At 40.3% G+C, this 24,419-nt stretch overlaps 1 protein-coding gene across 1 annotated transcript in view; it reads left to right on the forward strand.

Annotated features, from left to right (window-relative positions):
- celsr3 (cadherin, EGF LAG seven-pass G-type receptor 3) overlaps window positions 1-24,419 on the forward strand; it is a 104,612-nt gene that overhangs the window by 69,680 nt on the left and 10,513 nt on the right. The window contains 16 exon segments of the mRNA XM_051070982.1: window positions 841-1,024; window positions 2,171-2,272; window positions 2,377-2,471; window positions 3,127-3,336; window positions 10,573-10,771; window positions 13,662-13,850; window positions 13,939-14,125; window positions 14,738-14,810; window positions 14,812-14,906; window positions 15,513-15,639; window positions 16,852-17,058; window positions 19,940-20,114; window positions 21,137-21,249; window positions 22,046-22,125; window positions 22,984-23,110; window positions 23,309-23,428. Coding sequence (XP_050926939.1) covers window positions 841-1,024; window positions 2,171-2,272; window positions 2,377-2,471; window positions 3,127-3,336; window positions 10,573-10,771; window positions 13,662-13,850; window positions 13,939-14,125; window positions 14,738-14,810; window positions 14,812-14,906; window positions 15,513-15,639; window positions 16,852-17,058; window positions 19,940-20,114; window positions 21,137-21,249; window positions 22,046-22,125; window positions 22,984-23,110; window positions 23,309-23,428 — 2,283 coding nt within the window.

The following is a 24,419-nucleotide window of genomic DNA, read 5'->3' on the forward strand; positions in this document are numbered from 1 at the left end:
ACATAGAGGTTTTTGATTGGGCAGTCCCTGAAAATAAAGAGAAAATAAAACTGTCCATGTGCCCTTGAACAAAGTACTTTCGAGTGTACTTTAGCTTCTTGTTCTTAATTTTCTCAAAAATGATTAAAATAAAAGTTTTTTTGTGCTTTGTCATGCTCACAGTGTAAAAATGTTTTCATTTAGCCTATGCACAGTGCATACCATTCAGGTCAAGGCTAAAACTCACAGCTCTGCATTAAGTATCACAGTGTATATATTAAGATGGCTCTTTCCACAGTAAAATGGCAGCTATTAGTCGTCTTGAGTGACCTGCAGTTCAAAAAAGTGTATTCCTTTAAGGTGTAATGTGTAGCTTTTGTAATGATCAAAAAAATAATTTCCCTTAACCACAGTTGTGAGAGAGAGCAGATTACTTGTAGCATTCACTCTTGTAAAATGGAATATAAAGCTGCCAGAGGCTGACGGTGTTGTCAGAGATAATCTTTTATGTTTGGTAAAGGCAGGTTTTCCTGCACCATCCTTCGCTACTGTAGCTCTAACTGTCATTTTTTTCCGTAATGCTGTGCTCTGTATATATTCTCATGCAAGTTTACCAAACTAAATAATTAACTGTCCTCCTTTATCTCTGGCTCTTTTACACATTGTGCATGGATGGTTGCCCTTGTATTCATGTCTCTGTTACACCACTGTCCCCTTTTGTGTCATTGTATAAATCTTGCCTTAATGCATGTGGTGATGTAATGGCTTACACTATTCTTGGTGCTGTGACATTTTCTATTCATCTGGCTGAGTTTGGTCTGCGTGCCCTCATATGCACACCCTGTCTGTGTGTGTATTCAGGAGTTTCACTATCGACCGCGGGGCTCCGACACCTGCCTGCCATGTGACTGCTACCCAGTGGGCTCCTTCTCGCGGTCATGTGACCCAGAAAGCGGCCAGTGTCAGTGCAGGCCCGGTGTGATTGGTCGCCAGTGCAACGCATGTGACAACCCCTTTGCTGAGGTCACAAACTCAGGCTGTGAAGGTGAGAACCATAGTGATGTTTCTCTTTTCTTTTTTTGTTCTTTTAGCATTTTCTTTTCTTCATGCAGTTGTCTTCTAAACTGCACTCGGTCGATCACCAGGGGAGGACTGGTGTTTGTTTGTTGGATTTATTTGTGTATTTCCTTTGTTTCAGTTATTTTGATCAGACTTGCGGAAACTATGTACCTCACTGTGGTTAAACCAGTGGGGGGCTACATTATTCACTCATTCATTTGTACTTGCGCTCAGCGTCACATCTCAGACACAGCAAATTGGATTTTAAAAAGAACTTGAAGTGTCTCACTGCTGCACTGTGTCCTCTCCAGAATAACAGTAACTTGCCTGGCAGGAGGTACTAAGATTAGATGTTGAAAGAACATATTAATTATTGACTGAATCATTTCTGGAAAATGACTTGTTCCACCAACAACCTTATTTGATCAGTAAAAATGTGCTGCCATCTTGCAGCTCCTTTGTGGTTCATTGACAAAAAGAATCAAAGACATTGCCAAAATTATCTGCCTCTGAATGATGGTGTGCAAGGCTTTGTGATGTTGCCAGAATTATTTTTTACTTTCATTGTTTCTTTAGTAGAAGCATCCGTAGATAAATGATAAACTACGTAGAACTGTGCAAGTGTAAAGAATATATGTAATTTTCAAGCTGGATTTAAAACCAGTATTCAGAGTAAATTATCCATAGAGACAAACAGGCATGAATTAAAATAATAAGGCACTACTGAGCTTCCACTGTATTTATTCAACACTGTGTAATCATAGGATTTTAGTTTTCAGTGCGTGTATTGTGTCTTTCAAAATGGTCATGTTTATTAAACTTGTGGCCAACTATGAAGTAACAAAGAAACTGTAATTATATTCATCTTCTATTTAACATCTTCCAGTTAATTTTCCGTCTCTCTCTTCTGTGCAGCATTGTCATTCTCTGGTTTTCCTGCTTGTAATTATTTCCTTTAATTTGTAACTGGCATTGCATTCTCTCACGCTCATTTTCGTTTTCATATTTATAAGTCAAAAGGAAAACATTTCCACATTATTTGTGACTTTTTGTTATGTTTTTAATGGAAAAGTTCATGGAATTGATAAGGATCATTTTAAATGATGCCCTCTCTCTCTCTCTCTCTCTGCAGTCATTTATGATGGTTGTCCAAAGACCATCACTCAGGGGATCTGGTGGCCTCGCACCAAATTCAACCTGCCTGCTGCAGTGCCCTGTCCCAAAGGCTCTGTTGGTCTGTGCACCTTCATTCACACTAACATGACTGCATTCAACACTCACATACAACCTAATACCAATTTTAAACTTGAATCCATGTCCCGTTTCTCCTCCCTACAGGTGCAGCCATCAGACACTGTGATGTAGAGAGAGGATGGCTGGAGCCAGACCTTTACAACTGCACCTCCCCACCATTTGTTGAGCTCAATGCCGCTGTATGTGGAGTAATACCACTAATACCACTTAACGCATCTTGTCTGTGTCATGTCTTCCCACACCTTGTACCTGATCAGGTGTCAAATCTTGGCTAAATCTATGATGTACCTGTCAATTAAAAGAAAGAAAGGAGTTCAACAAAAGTAATCCACAAATGAAGAAGAATCCAGTGGTTAATGCTCCTTGTTGCTGAGAAGTGCGTTCAGTGTCCAAACTGTTTTGGAAACCCTCCGATTAAAAACTAGTTGGTTCTTAACTTGAAAATTCAAAAATTCCATTACAGGAATATCTCAGGAATATTACAGGAATATCTCTTTTAACTCTCATTTGGAACAGCTGGATTTATTTTTATTGATGAACAACAATGCACAGAAAGAGCACGCAATTTAAGTCAGATAGGACCTGGAATGGAATGAACCTATGAGTCTGAGCTGTAGTCCTTCTGGTTAAAAAAAATGATTAGATCAGTGTTTCCATTTGCATGAAGACATGAAATATGCAGATATTTTATATCCATAAGAAACTGGATGTGTTACACTACCTCTCTGTAGACATGCAGTAATGTTGCTTGTTTTAAATCCCAGTAATTCTTAAATACATGTAAAACAGGGGTTGATTCACTTTTTCATGTTTTGTTGGTGTTTATACATTTAGCTTGATTCCCTGGAACGTAATGAGACAGAGCTGAACACCATCATGGAGAAGAAGCTTGCCCACCAGCTCCGTGACGTCACTGAGGCGACCGCCCGACTCTACGGCAATGACCTACAGATCGCCGAACGTCTGCTTTCCCGCCTCCTGACCTTTGAGACCCAACAGAGCGGCTTCGGACTCACCGCTACTCAGGATGCACACTTCAATGAGGTAAAAAGAAGAACACAATTTCACTCCTTTTTCTTTTTTAACCAAACATACTTCATGTGTTTTACTCTGACATTCATATATACTTTTCAGTACAAGAGCAGTGAGGAGTGGGGACAGGTGCACAGCAGAAGTGTTTCTTGCAGTAGCATATGTTGGAACAAAGGGAGACATATTTTGGCATTAACAAGGGCTCTTTATTATAATGATTCACCTTGGTGCTATAATCCAAGATACTCCTTTGGGAAAAGAGTGGACAACAATATTCTCGCTGCAGTTCATGGGAAATTTGCTTTTAACTTTGAAAAACAGAGGATAAAAATGGTCTCCAATTTATTTCTTATTATCTTGACAGCAGCCGAGTTATCTGAGTTAATTTGTAGTTGCACTCATCTTTTGAAGGTTAAAAGTGCTCATTACCTGACATTACCTGACAAAGCACAGGTATTGGTGAGAAGTAATGAACAGCATGTTCAAAATACAGCAAATGCACAAGACAGGCCAGATATTGAAGTGTAAAACAAATAATCAGTTTATGCTGTTCATATTAATGTGTGTCTAAACATGTTATGAAACTTGTCACTGCCACTGTGCCAGCTCTGTTGTGAACAGACTTAACTGACATTGTCAGTTGACAGGCTGATCAACATTTTGTACATGAAGGAGAACTGTCCAACCACAATAAATGTGTCAGAGTTTTAGTTTTAATACTGATGACAAATATATTGTATTAATGATTGATATAAGATTTAAGCTGTTAAATTCTAAAACTAAAACTCTACATTCCTGCTAGTAGCATCTACGAATCTGCCCAGAATCTGACAGAAGACAAAAAATACTTGCTGTTATTTAGAAATGTAGATATGATTGATATACTGTACCATTATGTTCCACATAGACTATATAGTATAACAAGATGACTTTTCTCTGAAATGGGAGGTAATGTTGCTATGGCAATCGAGGGACAGTAGCTCATGAAATATTGCATCATGTCATCTCCACATATTAACCAACAGAGTCTCATTTTACCTGATAACACAGCTTCAGCTGAGGACGCTGACATGGGATCATTTTAGCATGTTGGCGTTTTGACAGAAAGGAGCCAACAGACATCTCCATGTCATTTTGCTATTTTTAATATTATACATCACATTTGGCTGACAGGAAATGAGCCAGCCATAAATCAAATGGAAGTGGCTGAAGCTATAAACTAAAACCATCCTCTTACCTTTTTAAATTACTGATTCAATTTACTGGGTTGTGTATCAGTAATTGACAAATTGCTTACTAAAATGGAAACCATGATATGATATACCATGATGAAATTGATACCCGATATTCTGGGGTATCAGCATGTGGGGTATTTTTTCATTCACAAAGAAAATGTTAGTGTTAAGTCTTAATTAAATCTTAAAAAATTAATTAGGCCACAGTACAGTACACATCATTGTATTTTTCCCAGCAGTACCGGTAGTATTAATAGTAGTAATAGTGACTATATTAGTGGAAGTAGAAGCAGCAGTGGTATTTCTGTCAAAAGTAAAGGATGTTCATGGTCATGAATGGTAATCTCACACTATCTGATCATTTGAACTCATTAATCTTTAGCTGATGAGTTAGTTCGAGCTTGATTTGTGCAGCCAAGGAGGTGATTTATTCATATTTAATATGGGACGGGTTGGGCAGTTAAAAGGCAGGTTTCGCTGTCACAATTTTTCTCTAACATCTACATTTGACACAGTGAATCTTGTAATGATTTATGCTAACTTGATGGCAGCTGTAGCAGTAGTAGCCACACCCTGCAGTGCTGAACCAGGTTGAGTCATGGATAATGTCATTATACGGCTAAGAACGAGTTGCTGTAGAAACTGAGTGGCTGTGATAGTAACATCTCATAGTTGGAGCAAATCTTTATATTTTTGTAAACACACAAAAACATGTTTTTTGATAGTAAAATTGACCTTTAAATGACACTGATTGAGTTTTAGATATTTAATTACATTAATGCATGATGCATTTTTTCACATTATGTGTTCTGTGCTGTAAATTCAGTGGATAAAAGAGAGCACCTTTTGCTCTGAGGTGAACAATGAAATAAATTGCACTCACAGTTATCTGATTTAATACATACTTGTTGCTCTGGTTGAAACAGTAAACAAAAGGAAAATAATGCCAGCATGACTCTTCAGTGTGCCTTTTGCTCAATGTCCAAATTACTCCCTTTTCTTAACCGACAGCTGGAAGGGACTGACTCATTAAATAAAAGCTAGTTTTTAACCAATCTTAACACGTACGGCACATTCTTTCAGTTTATCAATACATAAGCAAAAAGGACAGTTGCTATAGCAACACAGCAGTAGCGCTAATGACGTCCTATAACGAGTGAAATTAAAACCTTTTCCTGCCTGACATTTCACTGAACTGTTTCATCTGACAGGAAATTAGGAACATGGCCATTAGGGTCTAACATTTGTTTAGGTGGTATACAGTTACATGCTGCTGCAATAGTGCAGTGATGATTTTTATTGTCATCTGACAGTTGCCTGACTTGTAACCCCAACCTCAGGCTCTAAATCAGTCGTGCTGCCTACATCTCATCATCTTGAGTTAATGCAGCAGCTCTGGTTTACTGTGGCAGCAGTGAAGTGGAGCTGCAGATAGGACATTCTTTTTCAACAATAAAAACACATCATATATCAGATAATACTTGACACCTCGCTTTAAACAGCAGCGTTTGCGCCAGACGAACAGGTAATGTAGGCCACAGTTACTATAGTAACCCAGTGGTGGTAGCAGAGCCCTGTGGCTGCAGAAGAAATGAAAGAAGGCAGGGAGGAAAGTAGAGTTATCACATCAGGAATGTAGAGATAAATGGAAGTTGAAAACCTTTCATGTTCAAGCTGTGATCAAATCGATCTGGATACGACTGTGCCTCCAGATAGGGCCTGCATCTCATCATACTCAGCAAAAATGTGCCAAATATGTTTTAAAGTGAGGGAGAGAACTTCAGATATCACACCCACTTTAACAGTCATTAAAACACCTGGCACCACATTATGGCACAATGCACTGCACCTGGTCCTAACAGGTTTGTAATTGCTTCTCATAGTGGGATCTCTACAGGATAAATGCAGGATGAGAAGAGAAAGGAAGAGATAAAGAAAATTTCAAAAATCCGGTATGACAACATGTTGCTGTTTGAGTGACATATAATCTGTTTGCTGAGGTGATCAGGCGAGAATTATGTTCCAGCCTGTCCTTCATGCAGCCTCTCTTTCAGCCGGGCAGACACAGGGTACACAAACCCTCCTTCTTGTAATCCTGTCATCTGTTCCCTCTTCAGCTCTCTTCATCTCTCTTTTCCCTTTTATTCATGTTGGTTGTGTTTCACCTCTTTTCCATAGATGAACACAGGCCATATGAGCTCTTGCTCTGAAATAACAGCTTGATTGCTTTTATAAACAAGGGATTCAGTTTTGATTTTTTTTTTTTTAATTAAAAACATGTTTTCTCTTTGACATCATGGGTTATTGATGTAGACTTATGGGCAAAATGGGAATGTTATCCATTTAAATTAAATCTACCTGCAATAAAGAGTGCAAAACGTGAAGGGGTCCTTCTTTCTGAAGCTTTCTGAAGCCACTATATCTTCAATTTAAAGCTCAAGATCCACCTTAACATGTTTCATCAGGAAATATTGGCTTGCTCCTGATTTTCTCTAAAGAAGACCACATGGTAAGAAGAAGCCATGAATGGAAACGTAAATAAATGGACATAAATTGATAAACACGACTCAACAACCTTGTATGGTATTTTTAAGAGTAGCTATCTAATAAGACCAAAAACTTGAATAGGAATCCAAAAGTGTTTTTGTTGCAATGCCCCCATATCATACATTTTCATTTCATGCCCTGTGCTCTGTCTCCTGCCTCCAACAATGACCTTTCTTCGCTTACATTTTCCATCTCATCATAACTTTCCACTGTCCCACTTTCCCTGTCTTTTCCTTGCATCTCAGAGCTGAGCATAATCTTATGTCTATTACTTGATCTCTCTCTCTCTCTTTCTCTCATCTTTTTTCTCCTTCTCACTTACTTATCCACAGTCCCTGTTTCTCTTTCTCTCTTTCTGTCCCTCTACAATTCACTACATTCTTCCTATACTGCACTGTATGTTATTTTCCTTGTTGTCTGAAGGTTTTCTTGCGTATTTTTTTCCCCTGAGCATTATGTGAGACTGCAGTGCTTTATTGGTTCTGGTGCAGTCAGACTGCAAGGAATTATATTGTTCCCTCTCTCTCTCTCTCTCTCAATCCTTGATATTACTCTTTGTTTGTTCAGAACATTTTGTAAGGCTGTGCAGTCCAGGCTATTTATGACGGGCCTCCATCCAGAATCTCAAATACTTCATGAAAGCATGGAAATGGCCACATAATAACGTGGTAAAACTTGCTATAATTGGAGTAAGGACTCTGGGAGTTACTTTTTCTTTTTAGATTTCTTTACATTTATTCTCATGTTCTTGTGATCCTGGTCAGAACAGTCTGAAGTCTTTGCAAAGAGGCTCACTTTAGATTTCGTCTCTCCTTGACCACAATCAGGCACAGTCTTTCTCCTTTGGCTACTCCCTCTTTTAGGCTTCACTGTCTGCACTTAGAATATCTTACAAGCCTGCACTGCATTATCAGTTCTGTATCAAACCTGGGCTCTATATCAAATTCCTTCCTCCCTTTCCTCCCATCTTCAGTACTGTAATATTCTTTGCTTTTGTTGACACGGTGCATAGACCTGATGCTTTATTAAGTCTGAAAAAGCAGGCTCTGGCTTTTTGGTGAGCCCTGAGCAACAGTCACAATCACATCACTCGTCCTTTTCCTCCCAATCTTCTCGTCTTTTCCTGCCCCCGCCTCTGACTTCCCCTCTGCCCCAATATTTCTCTTCTGTCTCTTCTCTGTCCTCTGCCAATTGTTGTGCTTAATTAGTCACACAGTTTGTGTGAACTTGCACAGTGGCTCATGTCTTATGGCTCATATGTATACAGTCATGTGAAAAAATTAGGACATCCCATTAAATATTCAATTCTTTATCAAGACATGTTCATGTATCGATGTCTAATCTTGTTATTTATCTCTGAAAAAGAAACTGATTTAATTGCAGGTAAACAACTAAAATTAACTTTGTTTTATTCAATAAACAAAAGATATCAACAAAAATGTGTATTCTAACAGAGGAAAAAGTTAGGACACCCTACCCCCTAATAGCTGGTGTTACCCCCCTTTGGCTGAAATAACTTCAGTGAGACGCTTCTTGTAGCCATCTACCAGTCCCATCAGTCCAAGGAAAGTTTTTCCCACTCCTCAACGCAAAATTCTTTCAGCTGTGAGATGTTAGAGGGGTTTCTTGCATTTACAGCCTGTTTCAAGTCACCCCACAGCATCTCAGTGGGATTCAGCCATTCCAGGACTCCATTTCTTAGTTTTCAGCCAGTCCTTGGTGGATTTACTGGTATGTTTTGGGTCATTGCCATGTTGCAGGGTCCAGTTCCGCTTCAGCTTTAATGCTTTTACAGATGGTCTCACATGTTCCTCAAGCACCCTCTGATACACAGTAGAATTCATGTTGGATTCTATGATGGTGAGCTGGCCAGGTCCTGCTGCAGCAAAGCATCCCCAAACCATGACACTTCCACCCCCATGCTTCACGGTTGGCATGAAGCTCTTTTCCTGGAATGCTGGATTTGGTTTGCGCCAAACATGTTCACGCCTCTATTCTGGTGTCCAAATAATGACATTTTTCGACTCATCTATTCCAGAAGTCCTGCTCTTTGTCTATGTTCTCTCTGGCAAACGTCAGTTTGGCCTTCATGTTATTGTTAGAGAGCAAAGGTTTCCTCCTTGCACACCTCCCATGAAATGTCTTGTGTAGTCTCTTTCTGATTGTAGAGCCATGTACTTTCACATCAACAGTAGCAATAGCCTGCTGTAGGTCCTGTGATGACATTTTAGGGTTTTTGGTGATTACTTTTGGCATCTTGTCCTTGGCTCTCAGGGTGAACTTGCTTGGATGGCCAGACCTGGGCTTGTTGGCAGTTGTTTTGAATGTCCTCCACTTGTAGACTATTTTCCAGGCAGTGGAATGACTGATTTCAAATTCTTATGAGATCTTTTTAAATATTTACCAGACTCATAACCTGCTACAATCTTCTTTCTGAAGGCCTCAGACAGCTCTTTCGATCTCACCATGGTGGTCACTCTCACTTCAACAGTCAGGAGCACACCAAATTAAATATCTGAGGGCAATTCTCCTTCAAAATGCTGAGTAACAATGTTCTAATCATGTGCACCTGATGTGTGTGATTTTAGCCATTATAAGTGGGAATAAATGTGGGGATTTTTTTAAAGCCACATTAATTGTTTAGTTATATTACTTGAATCTCTCAGTAGTTTTTTACATTAAATATCCATATGTCCAAATATGTTAAAAAACACACAGGCTACATATATGTGTGTGTGTGTATATAGTATAGAGTCTGTTGAGATGTGGTATCAATGTAATGTCAACTATGCAAATGTGATTCAAAATGATTAAATGTTATTTATATAGCACCTTTCATACACAAAATGCAGATCAAAGGAAAAAAAAGAAAAAACAGATGCATTGGTAATTGGGTACTCACGCCCACGACTGCTGCTGCCTTTCTGTTGTATAGTTCCAGCTCCTCATCCGGTGCTCACCTGGTCCTCCAGGTGTAAATCATTAACTAGGATACCATACATACCAGCCGGTTCGTGGGATGAAAACCACTGCTGTAATAGAGGAACATTTATAGCAACCATAAGAGGTTTAAAGCTGTATTAAAAATTTAGATGACAAGACTGTAACTGATTGTCCCTGTTGAGGATACTGTGCTTAACACTATCTGCACACTACATTAGACTAGACCACAACAAAAGCCCACTTCGTATTGTTGTCAAATCTTTTTACTGTCTTTAGAAAATAGAACCACTCTCTTCATCTCTCGTTCCCCTTCCTGATCCACAGTGGTGAAATATTTGTTACTTTTTCTCTCTGATGTCTTTTCTCTTCTTCTGTCTTAAATACACATTTACATGTGGTCACTGATTCCTCAGTGGGAGTCAACAGAAGCAGCCTCTGATGAGCAGATCATCACTACCTCCACGTGTTCCTTTTTTCTCTCTTTACGTCTTTTAATAACGGCTCCTCTTTCTGCCATTCCCAGAACATTGTTCGAGGCTCCAGCGTGCTGTTAGGTCCTGGTACCTCTGGGCTTTGGCGAGCTCTCGCTCAGAGTCAGAACCACATCCCAGGTGGCGGTCCGGCCGAGCTGACAGAGCTGCTGGAGCAGTATGCCCAGACTCTGGCCCAGAACATGAAACTCACCTACCTCAACCCTGTGGCGCTGGTTTCTCCCAACATAGGTGAGTTCAGACATAGTTCAGACGCAATAAAACAACTGATCACTAGTCAGACCCAATAAAAGACAATAAAACAGTGATAAAATCTTAATCTTTACAGACGATTTGCTGCGGTTCTCTCATAATACTGTAAATCACTGCTGTGAAATCAGCAAGAATGACTCAGTGTAAAGCAGGAGATGAACAGCGCTAATGCAAATGATGATGGTTAAGCCAGAGTGCTGGCAGCAGCACAGAGAGATGAATTTCACACTCCCACACACACACACACAGCAGCTGATGCTTCCCTGAAGTGCTGTAGCAGTAGCCAACATACATCATTTAGATACACAGATGCCAAACACACGATCACACACAGAATAACAGACACACGCAGACACATACACACTGATAGGCTGGAGTATGACTTTACTGAACACCTAGGCTCATTAAGTTCATGAAGAAGTTTAGAAATTGGTTTATTTTAGCATTAACTGTTAATGAAAAGTGGGTTAGAAAACTCTCCCAGAGACACACACACATACACACACACACACACATTTGCAGGGTTGGCCGTGTGCCTTGCGTCATTTTAGTTTCTGGCATCCCGTTTTGCTCTTTTCCACATTTTTCTGTCACTCTAGCAGTGTTGAAAATACTGTTAAGTAATCTCCACCACATACAACAGCAAGAGGTGGTGAAATGGCAACAGCAGCAGCTCTGGCAGGGATGAAGCCAGACAATGAATTTCACACTCAGTTAAAGCTCGTAGCTACACACACAGATTGAATTCCTGTACAATACCGGACACCCAAAACTCATCAAAGTTAGCAGCTACTGAATTTTGCCTCACCAACCTCTTCCAGTGTAGTTTGGTAACACAGCTAATCTCAAACCTGAAGAAAATATAAAGCAGCCTTGCCTGAACTAGACAACATGAATTGGCTCATTTTATTTCTTTCCTGTGTGACTCTCATCGCTCTTTCTCTCTTATTTAACTGAATTTGCTATCCCTTTGAAATTCATCCAAAATTCTGTTAAATAACCTTAAACTGACAGCCTGATGCAGATTCCCAGACGGAAAGCATTGATTCAGTAGCAACAGTGAGAGCATGAGGAACAAGAAACACAGCCAACGCCAAATTTCACACTCCTACACACATTAGCACACGGCTTAATGCTCTCAGCCAAATGGGATTGGATGAACAACATGGAAATGGATGTGGATGGATCTGACACACCCTTCTACCTTCCAGTATACAAGTACATTTTTTTTCTTTATTGTTGTCGGTCATTAGTCATTAATGCCATTTCTTCGATTTTATTTCACAAGGAAAGCATTTGTTTATCGATCAAAAGTGTCACTTCACATTTAAAATTTAAAAAACAGACATACGCACGTGCAAGAGTTGTACTTGTCTGTTGCACGGAGTGATTTCTCTGTCTGTGTTTAGTGTTGCTCCACTTCTGTTTGCTGGGTCAAGTGTTTTTGTCATTATCGAACACTCCACATTGACTGTGTGCTTCCTGTTCACCACATTAATTTGTTTCCCACCTCAGTTTCTCTGCTGCAGTCTGTGTGTGTTCATGGATTTTGTATTGGGTCTTCACACACACAAACACACACACACACAAATCCACACAGGATAAACCAATGCAGCCAGTCTGAATGTGAGTAAAATGAGCAAGAGTGATGTTCAGCTGTCAACTGAAAACTGAGCGGCCACATCCTAGTTGTTGTAGCTTTGGTCCTATTTAAAAAAGTGTGATACAGAATGCCTTACGGTTTCATCAACTATTGATTTAGTAGGTTTCAAATGCTACAATAAATCATTACCACATTAAATTTGAGACAGTAGTATTATGAAGATAAACAAAGGGGAAAGTCATTTATTATCAGTCGGTAATGACCTCTACACAACTGTTTACTTTGTGTACCATAAGGTCACACATGGCTAGAAGTCTGCTTCAGTGTTTAACATCTTAAAACAGGACAGGTGAGCTGCTTTTCCACTGGAAGAGAACTGTAAAAGCACTGAACATTGCTCAGCAACACTAAGTCCTAACTTTATTCAAGCAAAGGTTTTAGCATCTTTTGCAAGCGTTTGAGTGAATCAAGTAAAACACCTTGGTGAAGGCCCTCTACCATGTTCATCAGGGTATTAGCACAGTGCAGAAATACATTATAATATAAAGTGATGACTCTTCCAGTAAGTCAGTTAGTGTTACTGAGTGATTTCCCACATTTGGGTCCTCTGTTAATTGAGTTCGTAGTAATGCAGACAGACATGGAACAGCATTGATAGTAGAGATAGAGAGCCAAATCCCCTGCTTCACTTCTGGGTTAGCTTCTGTTCCAGGAGCTTTCATTGCTCTCTGCAAAGAGGGCTTCATTCATTATTCCTCCTCAACAACAAAAAGATTATGCAGAGGCTGGCTACTGATCTTATTAGTCAAATAAGTGTCTGCTTCTGAGCTGGCTTGTAAAATTTGAGGAGGTTTTAATTTCAACAAAGAGAAAAGACTGATATTTTGTTAGTTTTCAACAATTACAAGTCCCATGAGACAGATTCCTTTTACCAAGACTTGATAATAATGATTTTATCTTTGTTAAAATGATAAAGTGCTCAGGTTGTACTGTCCAGTACAGTTATAGATAGTCATTTATCCTAGAAAATGAACCATAGACATAAAACCTATGAGAAAATACATCGTCTGGCCAAGGATGTTAGAATGGAGTGGTGTGAGATATAATCTGTATTTCAGCCATTATCTTGTTGTGCTTGTGTTATATCAATGTATTATAACTATTTGGTAAATATCATGTTTAATTTACTGCAGATTAACACCTGTGACTTATATTGTAACCAGTTATGTGAGTCCATGTGTGTTTATCTCTCTGTGTGCTCTACAGTCATGAACCTGGACCGCTTGGAGAACCACACCCATGTGCGGCGGCGTTTCCCACGTTACCACACCACCCTATTTCGCGGTCAGGCTTTGTGGGATCCCTACACCCATGTGATACTGCCCCCTGCTGCCCTGGTACCACAACGTCAACAACAATACAACTGGAAGGAGAAGGAGCGGACAGAGAAAGAACGTAAGAGACATAGAAAGAAATGTAGAGGCTTGAGAGTGTAAGTGGCTGAAACTAAGAGAATATACTCACACCGACTTCTCTATTTCAGCCTCAGCACCTCAGAACGCTGCTCCAGCTCCTGTTAGTACCCCAGTCAATCAGACTGGAGAGCACACTGCAGCCAGACGCACTGTTTCGCTCCCGGAGCCGCCCATCACCATCGTTATCATGTTGATCTATCGAAGTCTGGGCGCAGCCCTCCCTCCCAAGTACCACACAGACCGACGAGGAGTGAGGTGGGAATCAGTCACACTCAGAACAATAAAAATCTGATTACAGCAGCTCTCAGAGGCCTCTCAGGACAAAGGCAGGCTGAGTATAGAAATCTGGGCTACACATGTGTCTGTCATTCTGTGGCAAACAGTAAACCAAAATTGCTTTTACGTATAGTAACAGGAGTTTAACATCATGAGAAGAATTATGTTCAACAGTATCTTTAATTATCTAAACAGTAACTGGCCAAAAATGCATTCAAATGTCCAGTCTATAAAATAAGAAAAAAAATGTGACTTCAACACTAACTTCGGTATCACCATGCTTGACATTTGTTTTTTCTGTCTTCCTCTCTCGTACTGTCTTTGCCTCCTTTTCTCTCCCCCTCTCCTCCCATCCCTCTCCCCCTCTGCTCTTCTTCACCTCACCTCTGGGCATAATTAACAAGTAACAAACTGCCCAGTTTTCAGTAGGTGTTCAATAAACAGTCATTTGTGTTTCATCTAGTATACCAATCTCCTTCCTCTCTGCTCATCTTGTCTTTGCCTTTACTTACCACTCTCACCAGGATATCAAACTCTACTTTCTGTCTGATCTAGTAGATGTACGTTAACTCTGCTCTTTCTCTCCCCCAGGCTTCCCAGACACCCAGTAATGAACTCCCCCGTGGTCACCATCTCTGTCTACAACAACCAGACGTTTGTGGAGTGGACACTTGGACCAGCCCATCCTGCTTGAATTCAAGCTGCTCGAGACGGCCAATCGCAGTAAGCCTCTGTGTGTGCAGTGGAACCACAGCACTCCGTGAGTACAGATTAACACATGCATGCATGCACACACATACAGTATGTTAGGACTGGGTATTGTCAGTTACCTTGTGTTAGTATATGATGCTTCACACAGTATTGATAGAACAAAAATATACACCAACTATACTGGTCATATTTTTGTTGATATTTGGCTCTGTGTGTCATTTGGATTTGGATTTTAAGTCCTCTTCATCTGGTAAATGACCTACAGTCATTATGAATGTAATTAATCTTACACCTGAGCGTTTCCTGTTATAACTGTCAAACTGTCTGCTGTGAAAACAGTTTATTTATGTAAAATATTTAGCAGAGCTGTGAAGTAGACCTTAAACATGGTGAAGTGAGTGATACCTGCCGTCTTTACCACAGTAAAAACATGTCCATTTTTAAGTTGACACAGGAGATACCATTGTATATATGAGGTTTTGAAGAATTATCTGTGTTAGATTAGTTTGTTTCACTGACCCGTGCCACATACACACAGTACCACAGACAATTTATATGCCAGATAAGATATGCACAGATTTAACTTTTCATTACTAACCACAACCCCACCCCACCCCCCACCCCTGCCCATGTCTCTGCTCCCCTCACTCTGCAGGCACGAGATAGGAGGTTGTTGGACGGTGAGGGACTGTATGGTGGTGTACAGGAACACCTCTCATGTCCGCTGTCAGTGTCAGAGACTGGGCACCTTCGGTGTGCTGATGGACAGTTCACAGAGAGAGGTCAGTGATCTGTCAGTGGACAGGTATTCTCGGATACAGTACATGAAACACAATATATAATTATTTGATTATATTTGTATGGCCTTTTATCATAATGAGGCATTTAGTGGATTAGCTGTATATTTACTATCGATGATCCCTCTCTGTTTAGATTACCCATGTGTTGGTTTTCCTTCTTTCTCTCACTGGACCATCTTATCTGGTAGTTGCTGGATTTGGTCTGTGTAGAAATTTGAAATCCTAAAGAATTAAATCCTGACTGACATTTTGAAGGCTAAAGGAAGCCTTGTTACAGCTGTAGCAGACTTTCACGATTTAATGCAAACCCCCTGCCCGTCTCACCCCAGCATACTAAATGATGATTTGTATCAGATCTCAACGTTTGTCAGAAACTTCATGCCTTGTGATGAAATTAAAGTTGTAACTCTCTCCACACGTACATGGTTTACACTGAATTTATCACTTCAATAAAATATTGGTCCAGAACAATATGACTATCCCGTTTCTATTCATTAGAGATGCTGTAGATGTGCCCAATTTACCCAAATAAAATTCTAGTGGTGTCTGTTATGTTTACTGGCAGCAAATGCTTTTTGTGCATGCCCAGGCAGTGATGAAGCAATTTCATGCTTTTGATGCTCTGGTTTCCCCCTGACAGAAAGATCTGATAGTTTGCTGGGTCTAGAACATTCTTTCTTCCTTTGTTGTCTGCTTTTCTTTATTTTCTTCTTAAATTGTCAGAGTTTCAATACAGAATTTCTTTAATATTTAGCACATCAGCCAGGATTCTGTGCAGGGAAATGACATTACATTTCATCTCATGATTTGCAGGTATTGATGTTTTGCAGCTTTAGTTCCTTCAGCTCATTTTCTTGCTTTTCAAATAATTTAACGTCACTGATATAAATTGACTGAGTTTGTTCGCAGTGGGGTCAGACAGGGGAGGGCAGACAGTGACCTAGACTAAAGTTGCAGCATTCCACTAAGTTGAAGCGCTTCATTTTTAGCTCTGTGCCTTATTTCACCTTAGGATTTTTCTACTTCCTCACTTCTGCTTTGCCTTAGCTTCCCACTTTCCACTTTTTTCTGACATTTTCTTCCTCTGCTGCTATTTTTTTCTATCTACTCCCACCAAAATGATATAAATCCAATAATACTCACCTTTTCTGTTGTCTCTCCACCCTTCCCTTCTTTGCATCTTTCTATGAGCAGCAGTTGGAGGGTGATCTGGAGATGTTGGCGCTGATCACATATTCCTCTCTGTGCATCTCCATGCTGGCCCTCCTCCTCACTGTGCTGGTGCTCTCCTGCCTCCGAGGCCTCAAGTCCAACACCAGGAGCATCCATTCAAACACGGCAGCGGCAATGTTTTTGTCGGAGCTGGTGTTTCTGCTTGGGGTCAATCAGACTGAACAACAGGTAGATACTGTTGTTTTCTACAGCTCTGTTTGTGATTCCTTGAGCTTCCTTGCCTTTTTCCTTCCATATCACTGTCCCACCCGACCCCGACTTCAAGCTTTGTTTATGCTTTTGCAGATTTAAAGATGTGCTCACCTCCAAATTGTAGCCAGTGGCAGAGAACGGCTTTGCCTTTCCATATACAACATAATATATCCTCCCTCTGTGGTGCAGCTCTGAAACATATATCAAGTAATTTTCTAAATCAGCCTCATAAAACGTAATCTCCTTTACAATATGATACATAATCATTGGCTTTCTCTTCTTATATCCCTGTTCTTCTGCTTTTCTCTTGCTATTCACCCTGTGTGTTTCTCCTTCCTGCTCACTTAGTGCCTGTGTGTGTGCATGTGTGTGCGTGTGTGTGCATGTGTGTGTGCATGTGTGTGTGCATGTGTGTGTGCATGTGTGTGCATGTGTGTGTGTATTTAAAGAGCAGCAAGTCTTATAGAAAGGGTACTGCAAATATGTGCTCACTCAGCATGAAATCCAATTAATTAAGCTGTATCCCCCACACAGTCGACTGTACAGCTCTCACAGTGCAACTAGTTACTTCTATCTGAACAATATGTTCTCTAATTCATGTACATCACGCTCAGGAGAGCATGTTAGTGCTTGCAGCAGCCGTGTGTGTTGGTCTGCGCACTAGTTTTCATGTGCTTGCACATATTGTAGTCTTTCTGTCTTTTTCTGTGTAACGTAGTGTTTGTTTTCTTGTGTGTATATGTTTGTGTGTGGGTGGGTGTGAAATTCAGCATCTGGCTGTATCACTGCCAAGGCTGCAGCTAGTCAGGAATTTGTGCGGAGTTTCTTTTTACCCCAAAATCTGGGATTTAAAAGTCTGCCTTCCTCAACGTAAAGATGTAGAACGGGTGCATGAAGGCTGAGAAAGAGGTATTTTAAATCTTAGCTGTTCTCACTACTCTCATCCAGAGTAAATTTAGGACTACAGTGGCTTAGTGATGGTGCAGGCGTATTTATGGTGTTTTCTTTGGTACAAACACAGGTGGATAGTTTCATTTGACACATTTCTATATTTATTATGCATACACATTATTATATCTAACTACAAGTAAACTCAGTCTGCAACCTGAGGACAGGTTGTAGTCACATTTCAGGCAACCAGAACTATAAAAACCCAAATGGAACAAGATTGAAGATTTTGGCAGAGATGAGGAGAATCCTTGCAACTTCAGCCAAAACAGGAGGGGCTGCTGTGGCTTTTTTATGCTGTCGTTTACCTTGTCTGGTGTTTATTTTAGTTAAGAACACATATGCTACAAATGAACAAATCACAGCAGACATACTGTTTGTTCTCACTTAGTTTTGTTACTCTTGGTATTCAAAGCATGACTTCGAAAACAGGCTGTCGGTTGCCAACAACCATCTATTTAGCTCACAAACCTGTGTGTTTTCATGTTGTTTCCTGTGGTTAGTTTAGAGTTTGTTCTGAGTTCTGACAAACAGCACCACAGTTACTCACACTTTCAGATGTGTAAGTGCTGTAATTCAGTGCCACTTGAGTTTGAATGGCATGGTGCTCATCTGGCCAAACAAACAAAACAGAACAAAGGCCCTAGAGTTCAAATGAACCACTCCAGACATGCTTCAGTGCAGCCCGAGGGTAATTTCTCAGAAAGCTTAAATGCTAATGCTCTGCATTATTCATGGAGAAATTCAGCCTTGCTGCCTAACCAAACAGCAGCACTTAACTTGGAAAAGCGACTTGGAAGTTTCGCCTGCTCTGACAAAAAGTATTGGGATTCATTCCTGATGAGTTGCCGTCAAACCGTGGTATTTGACTGATCTCAGAAATCCATGTTATAGCAGATTACACCATCTCTTAGCACTGATTTGACATCCTCTCAGCATTCATACAGCATCGCAATTCTGGCAGTAAAGACAAAGTTCTCCCTGAACATCAATACTGTTGCTAGGATATTTCAAGTGATCAAGAGAACCATGAACTAAGCTGACATTTGATAAATGCCTCTCCAAAAAAGAATCTGAGCATGTGTTGCAAATATAGAAATGCTGTTTGTAGCAGTTCTTTACCATAAAAGCTGATGAAAGCTTGAAATATAAGATATTACATTAATAATTGAAGCAGTTAGAGTGTAAATATGCTGCACTAGAACAGATAAATCCACTTAAAACCAAGATTTGCGTTGTCCCTTTTTTTCCCTTGCTGTTTTTACTATGGTAAATATATTGTCTTATGTTACACAAAAGACTAGGCTATTTCACAATGAAAACCACATTACCTGCGAGGGCATTCTTTATTTTGTGCTGTACTTTGTTCTACTGATGGTGCTTACTGTCGTACCCATAATCGCAGTTATGAAGACACTCTTGGGTGTTATTACTGTAATTCAGGATATTAACAACATTCATTTACATTCACATCAGTTATTTTGTGCGTTTCCTGGAGATATACCGTAACACACTGCCATAAACTCCTTTCATTAGTCGTGTTGGTAATTAAATCATGAATGCCTGTTACTTCATTGCTGACACCTGCTGTGCTGTAATAAAGGCTTCTTGGTGGCTTGCCAAGACATCTGCTCTGCAACTGTCACAAAATCAATATGAAGGATTATATATATTTTTTTTATCTCATCTTATTTTCTTCACGTTTTTTTTCTTGCCTCTTATTTGACACTTCCCTGCTGCCTCACTTCTCCTGTCTTCCTCCTTCACCCTCCTTCTTTCATCCCTGCCTTTTCTCTCATCTTTATTTCTGTTATTCTCCTCCTTCCCCCTACTATCTCCACTGTTCTGCTCCTTCCCTTTCTTTATTCTTCCTCCCTCCTTAAATAATACTCTTTCTCTCTCCCGCCAGTTTTTGTGTACGGTCGTCGCCATCCTGCTGCACTACTTTTTCATGTCCACGTTTGCCTGGATGTTTGTGGAGGGCCTTCATATCTACCGCATGCAGACCGAGCAGCGCAACATCAACTATGGAGCTATGAGGTTCTACTATGCCATCGGCTGGGGCGTACCTGCCATTATCACAGGTAACACACACACACACACACACACACACACATGTTGACGCATTCACATGTGTGCAGACACATAAAATCTCTTTCGTATTTGTTGGAAATGAGTCTATGCATCCATGTATGTGCACTGACACACACACCGCACACACATTCACAGTAAGTCTGGCTGTGCAGATAAGGTGTCCTATTGACACTTACATTAAACAGTTTTCAGTGACATTTTAATATAGAGATTGTAAAGCGCACACCCATACACACGCAAGCAATTTCTTCCTAGACACACACTGTAATATCTTTCTGCTTTCTTCCCTCTCTCTTTCCTTTGCACACACACACACACACACACACACGCCACACATATACATATGTACACACACACTGACCGCTGTCTCTCCTTGCCTCAAGACTGGATCTGTCTCCCACCACTCATACACACACACACACACACACACACACACACACACATACACACAAACTGGCAACATGTCTCTTTCCTCAGGCTCAGAGGTGTGTTTATCTGCCTGTCTGTCTTTATTTGGGCTTTTCCCATCTCTCTTACTTTTCCAATTCAATTTAAAAATTCTTTATATCCTCAGCTGTCACAGCCTTGACAGTGTTGTCCAAACAAGGATACACAAAGAATAAAGACTTCACATTTCACGTCACAGATCTCCCTAGCAACCATGTCTGTCACCATCGTGAAGGTCTGGGTCTGGTCATGGAGAACTGGCTGTGCACAAATAATGGATGAATAAAATATACCTTACTATGACAAAACACATATTAGAAAAATGTTGTTAATTATGTCCAGCATGTTGTTTTGTCACCTAAAATAGTTGTTTTAATGATAACCAGTGATTAAAACCGAACATTAATTGGGATCTTCTCTGTTATGTCTTTGACCTTTCCTGCCACTGTCATTCAGATAATGGCATGTTGTTGCATACTGCACCACTTCTCTGTCCTTTCTTGAGGTCGGAGAGATCTGAGAGTAGCTCGTCTGTCTGATCTGACTGTCTTTCTCTTCACCGCAGGCCTGGCGGTGGGCTTGGACCCAGAGGGCTACGGGAACCCAGACTTTTGTTGGATATCCATCTATGACAAACTCATCTGGAGCTTCGCTGGTCCTATCGCCATAGTCATACTGGTAATTATCTCCCTGTCTGTTTGATATGGTGTAGTTAATGCTGTATGCTCATAAACTTGAATAAAAGATATAGCATAAACAGTGACGTGATAGAGAATGCAAGGGCAGACCGTTGATTAGCATTTGGCAAATGGAGCGAATTCTGTTTTTCAGAGAAACTCTAATTCTTGTTTTGCTACCCCTTAAGACCCAGCGCAGATAAGCTTAACTCTGCTTACTTATCAGCCCAAGTTAAACTCCTCTTCAAACATGTTCCTTCTTCCCTGCCTATGAATCTCTTGCTGGGCACTCTCCCAAAATTAGCAGAACCATATCATCAGTCAAAAGTGGCAGCTCTCCAAATGAATTTTAAAAAGGCGACCCACTTGAACTCTGCTAGGCCATAATTTTAATTGCTCCCCACATCACGCTGACACTTTACAGCTTCACTGCAGCATCCTAGACACCAAAGTGTGCCAGGTTTTATAATGCTTATGAATGAATACAGTGCAGCGTAGTCAGTATTGTTCATTTATACTTTAACCTTTCTTCATGTATTTATTTCCTTTCTTCTTTCACTTCCTCTGTACTGACTCATTTATTCAACAGTTTTCTTTCTTTCATTTACTAATTTGTCCATTTTCGATGAGACTCAAAGAGACTTGAATGACTTAGCTTTTGGTATATGACTGTTTTATCCATACTGATGTTCTTTCATCTCTTTGTCTTTAACTGTAACTACTAACGGAAGTATTAGATTAGCTGAAAGGAATTAAAAATGTTGCCTCACTGTTCATATTGACCTCCCTCTGTCCAGATGAATGGAGGGATTTTCATGATTGTAGCCAAGATGTCCTGCAACCCGTCGCAGAAGGAGACCAAGAAGCTCCCTGTCATGTAAGTACATCCCACTGTGGTTAACATGACTTTTCTCACTCTCAAAAAGCGACTTTCTCAGCTATTTGCAATTACATTATGTAAGCATACAGTCTTTTATTACTGCACTTCTTATGTTCAGAGGAAAACTATTTTTTGCACTCTTTCAGGGTGCATCACTGGGTACTGTGTAGTCTGATGACTCTTCTAAAGATGCCAGAACTCTGTCTTTAATGAAGTCTTTGTTAATTTGAGTCTGTGGTCTAATATTTGATCAGAATAGTACGATAAACTTTACATTTTGAGTAAGACAGGGCAACAACTGCATTTTATTGTTCAATTTTGGATTGTGAAATGAAAGTAAAGCTAAAAATTGAGGTACTTTTCACCATGCATAAAAGTAACCACGAGCAACTTCTTTGTTGTCTGTTTTTAGCACATCATAGTAAAAATCATATTAGCACCACAAAACCATGGAGAGTGTAGTATTGATAAATGATTTGTTATTGGTGAACTAACAGGGAACAGAGGGGAATAAATCTGTTGTTCTGTCTGTCCTGATTTGATAGTCAATGATTATGTCAGAGCTTGTTATTGATCATATCATATGGCCATAAACAACATGAGGAAAATCACTTAAGCCCTGTGGTGTCTCTCTGTGCCTCGCTGCCACATTTCTGTCTCAGCATTTATTCAGTGGTTTTATCTGCTGGCTCTTTTTCCCGCTGGCTCTCACTTCCTGTCACTCTTTGGTTTCTGCAGTCATCCAGTATAGCTGCCAGGAAATGTGTTACATCACAGATTCATCCTGGTGAATCCAAATCTAACCTTCTCCTCCCCCACTGCCCTCTCTGTTTCTCTGTCTTTCTCTCTAACCAGTGCTACTATCCGCAATGCTTTCCTGCTGTTGCTGGTTGCCACCTCCACCTGGCTGTGTGGTCTCATGGCTGTGAACAACAGCATCCTAGCTTTCTATTACATATTTGATGTCCTCTGCCTAGTGCAGGTATTAAAACAAAGTGTGTTTTGTATCTGTGGTCTGGAATTCTAATCTTCTACTAATCCACAACACTTTACACCAAATAAATTAATTTTTGTTTACTCCAGCACAATTCAAACAATATCCAGTTAATTAATGAATAAAACCTCCAATCTATTGTTCTCTCTCTGCGTCTTTCCTCCTCTCTTGACCGTCCTCTCCCAGGGTCTGTCGGTGATGCTAGTCTTCACTGTGTTCAACTCAGAGGTCCAGGAGGCCTGGAGAGTGGCCTGTTTGGGTAAGAAGAGCCCTGGAGAGGACCCACCAAGACCACCGCAGAATGCAGTGAGTCCCACACGTGTAACTTCCATTATGGTCTTCATCCTATTGCAGTTTGTCTCCGCTCAACCTAAAAAGGTTTTATCTAATTGTGTTCCTTGAAACTGGCAGCAGACATGTAAAAATACCAGAAAAATAAATGAAAAAAATTATTTTCATCATCTACATGAACTATAATATTATAATGAGACGGTCATTATTACATAATAACAACTTATAGGGTAAATCTAAGACCCTAATGTGAAGCTGTAAATCAACTCACTGCATGAAGAGAATAAAGCATTTACTATGCTTTACTAGACAGCACAAAAGCCCTCCTGCCCTCCATTCCTCCTTCCTTCTATCCATCCATCCATCTTCTGTGTCTGCCCTCTTTCCTCCCCTTCTGCCTTCAGGGGTTGTTGCTGACCCAGTTAAAACAATATACCGACCAGTGGAGCCCTGCCTGCTCTTTAGCCCACTTCTACTAAAGCACTGTTCAGAGAGTTTGTGTGTGTGTGTGTGTGTGTAACCCTATCCTGCTTTCAAGTACTTCCCTCGCTCACTCTTGCTGCATGTGTGTGTGTGTAAGTTTATAGCTCACTGCATCCCCTGTTTTCTTTAGCTTTCTTCTTTCAAAACACTCATTTTCTTTTATCTGTACTAGTGCCAGTGTGTGTGAAGATGTGTGTGTGCAGGTTCACAGCTCCATATCCTCTTTTAATCTCCTCTTTCCAAAGCACTTCATATGTAGCCTGGATGTGTGTGTGTGTGTGTGTGTGTGTGTGCGTGTGGTGTGTGTGTGTGTAAAATGTTTACGTGCATACAGATGTGTGTGTGAGTGTGTGTTTATATATAGAGTTTATATATAGTTCTTTCCACGCTTTTAATCCCCATTTCCTCCAGAGTTCTTCCTATCCATCACTGAGTCAACTGGGGCAAAATGACTGTACTATAGCAAACCTATTATTAGACACGCACACAATGCTGTTTTTACCTCTGATGGACTGTATGTAGA

The sequence above is a fragment of the Lates calcarifer genome, linkage group LG6 (genome assembly GCF_001640805.2).
Source record: "Lates calcarifer isolate ASB-BC8 linkage group LG6, TLL_Latcal_v3, whole genome shotgun sequence".
NCBI lineage: Eukaryota > Metazoa > Chordata > Actinopteri > Centropomidae > Lates > Lates calcarifer.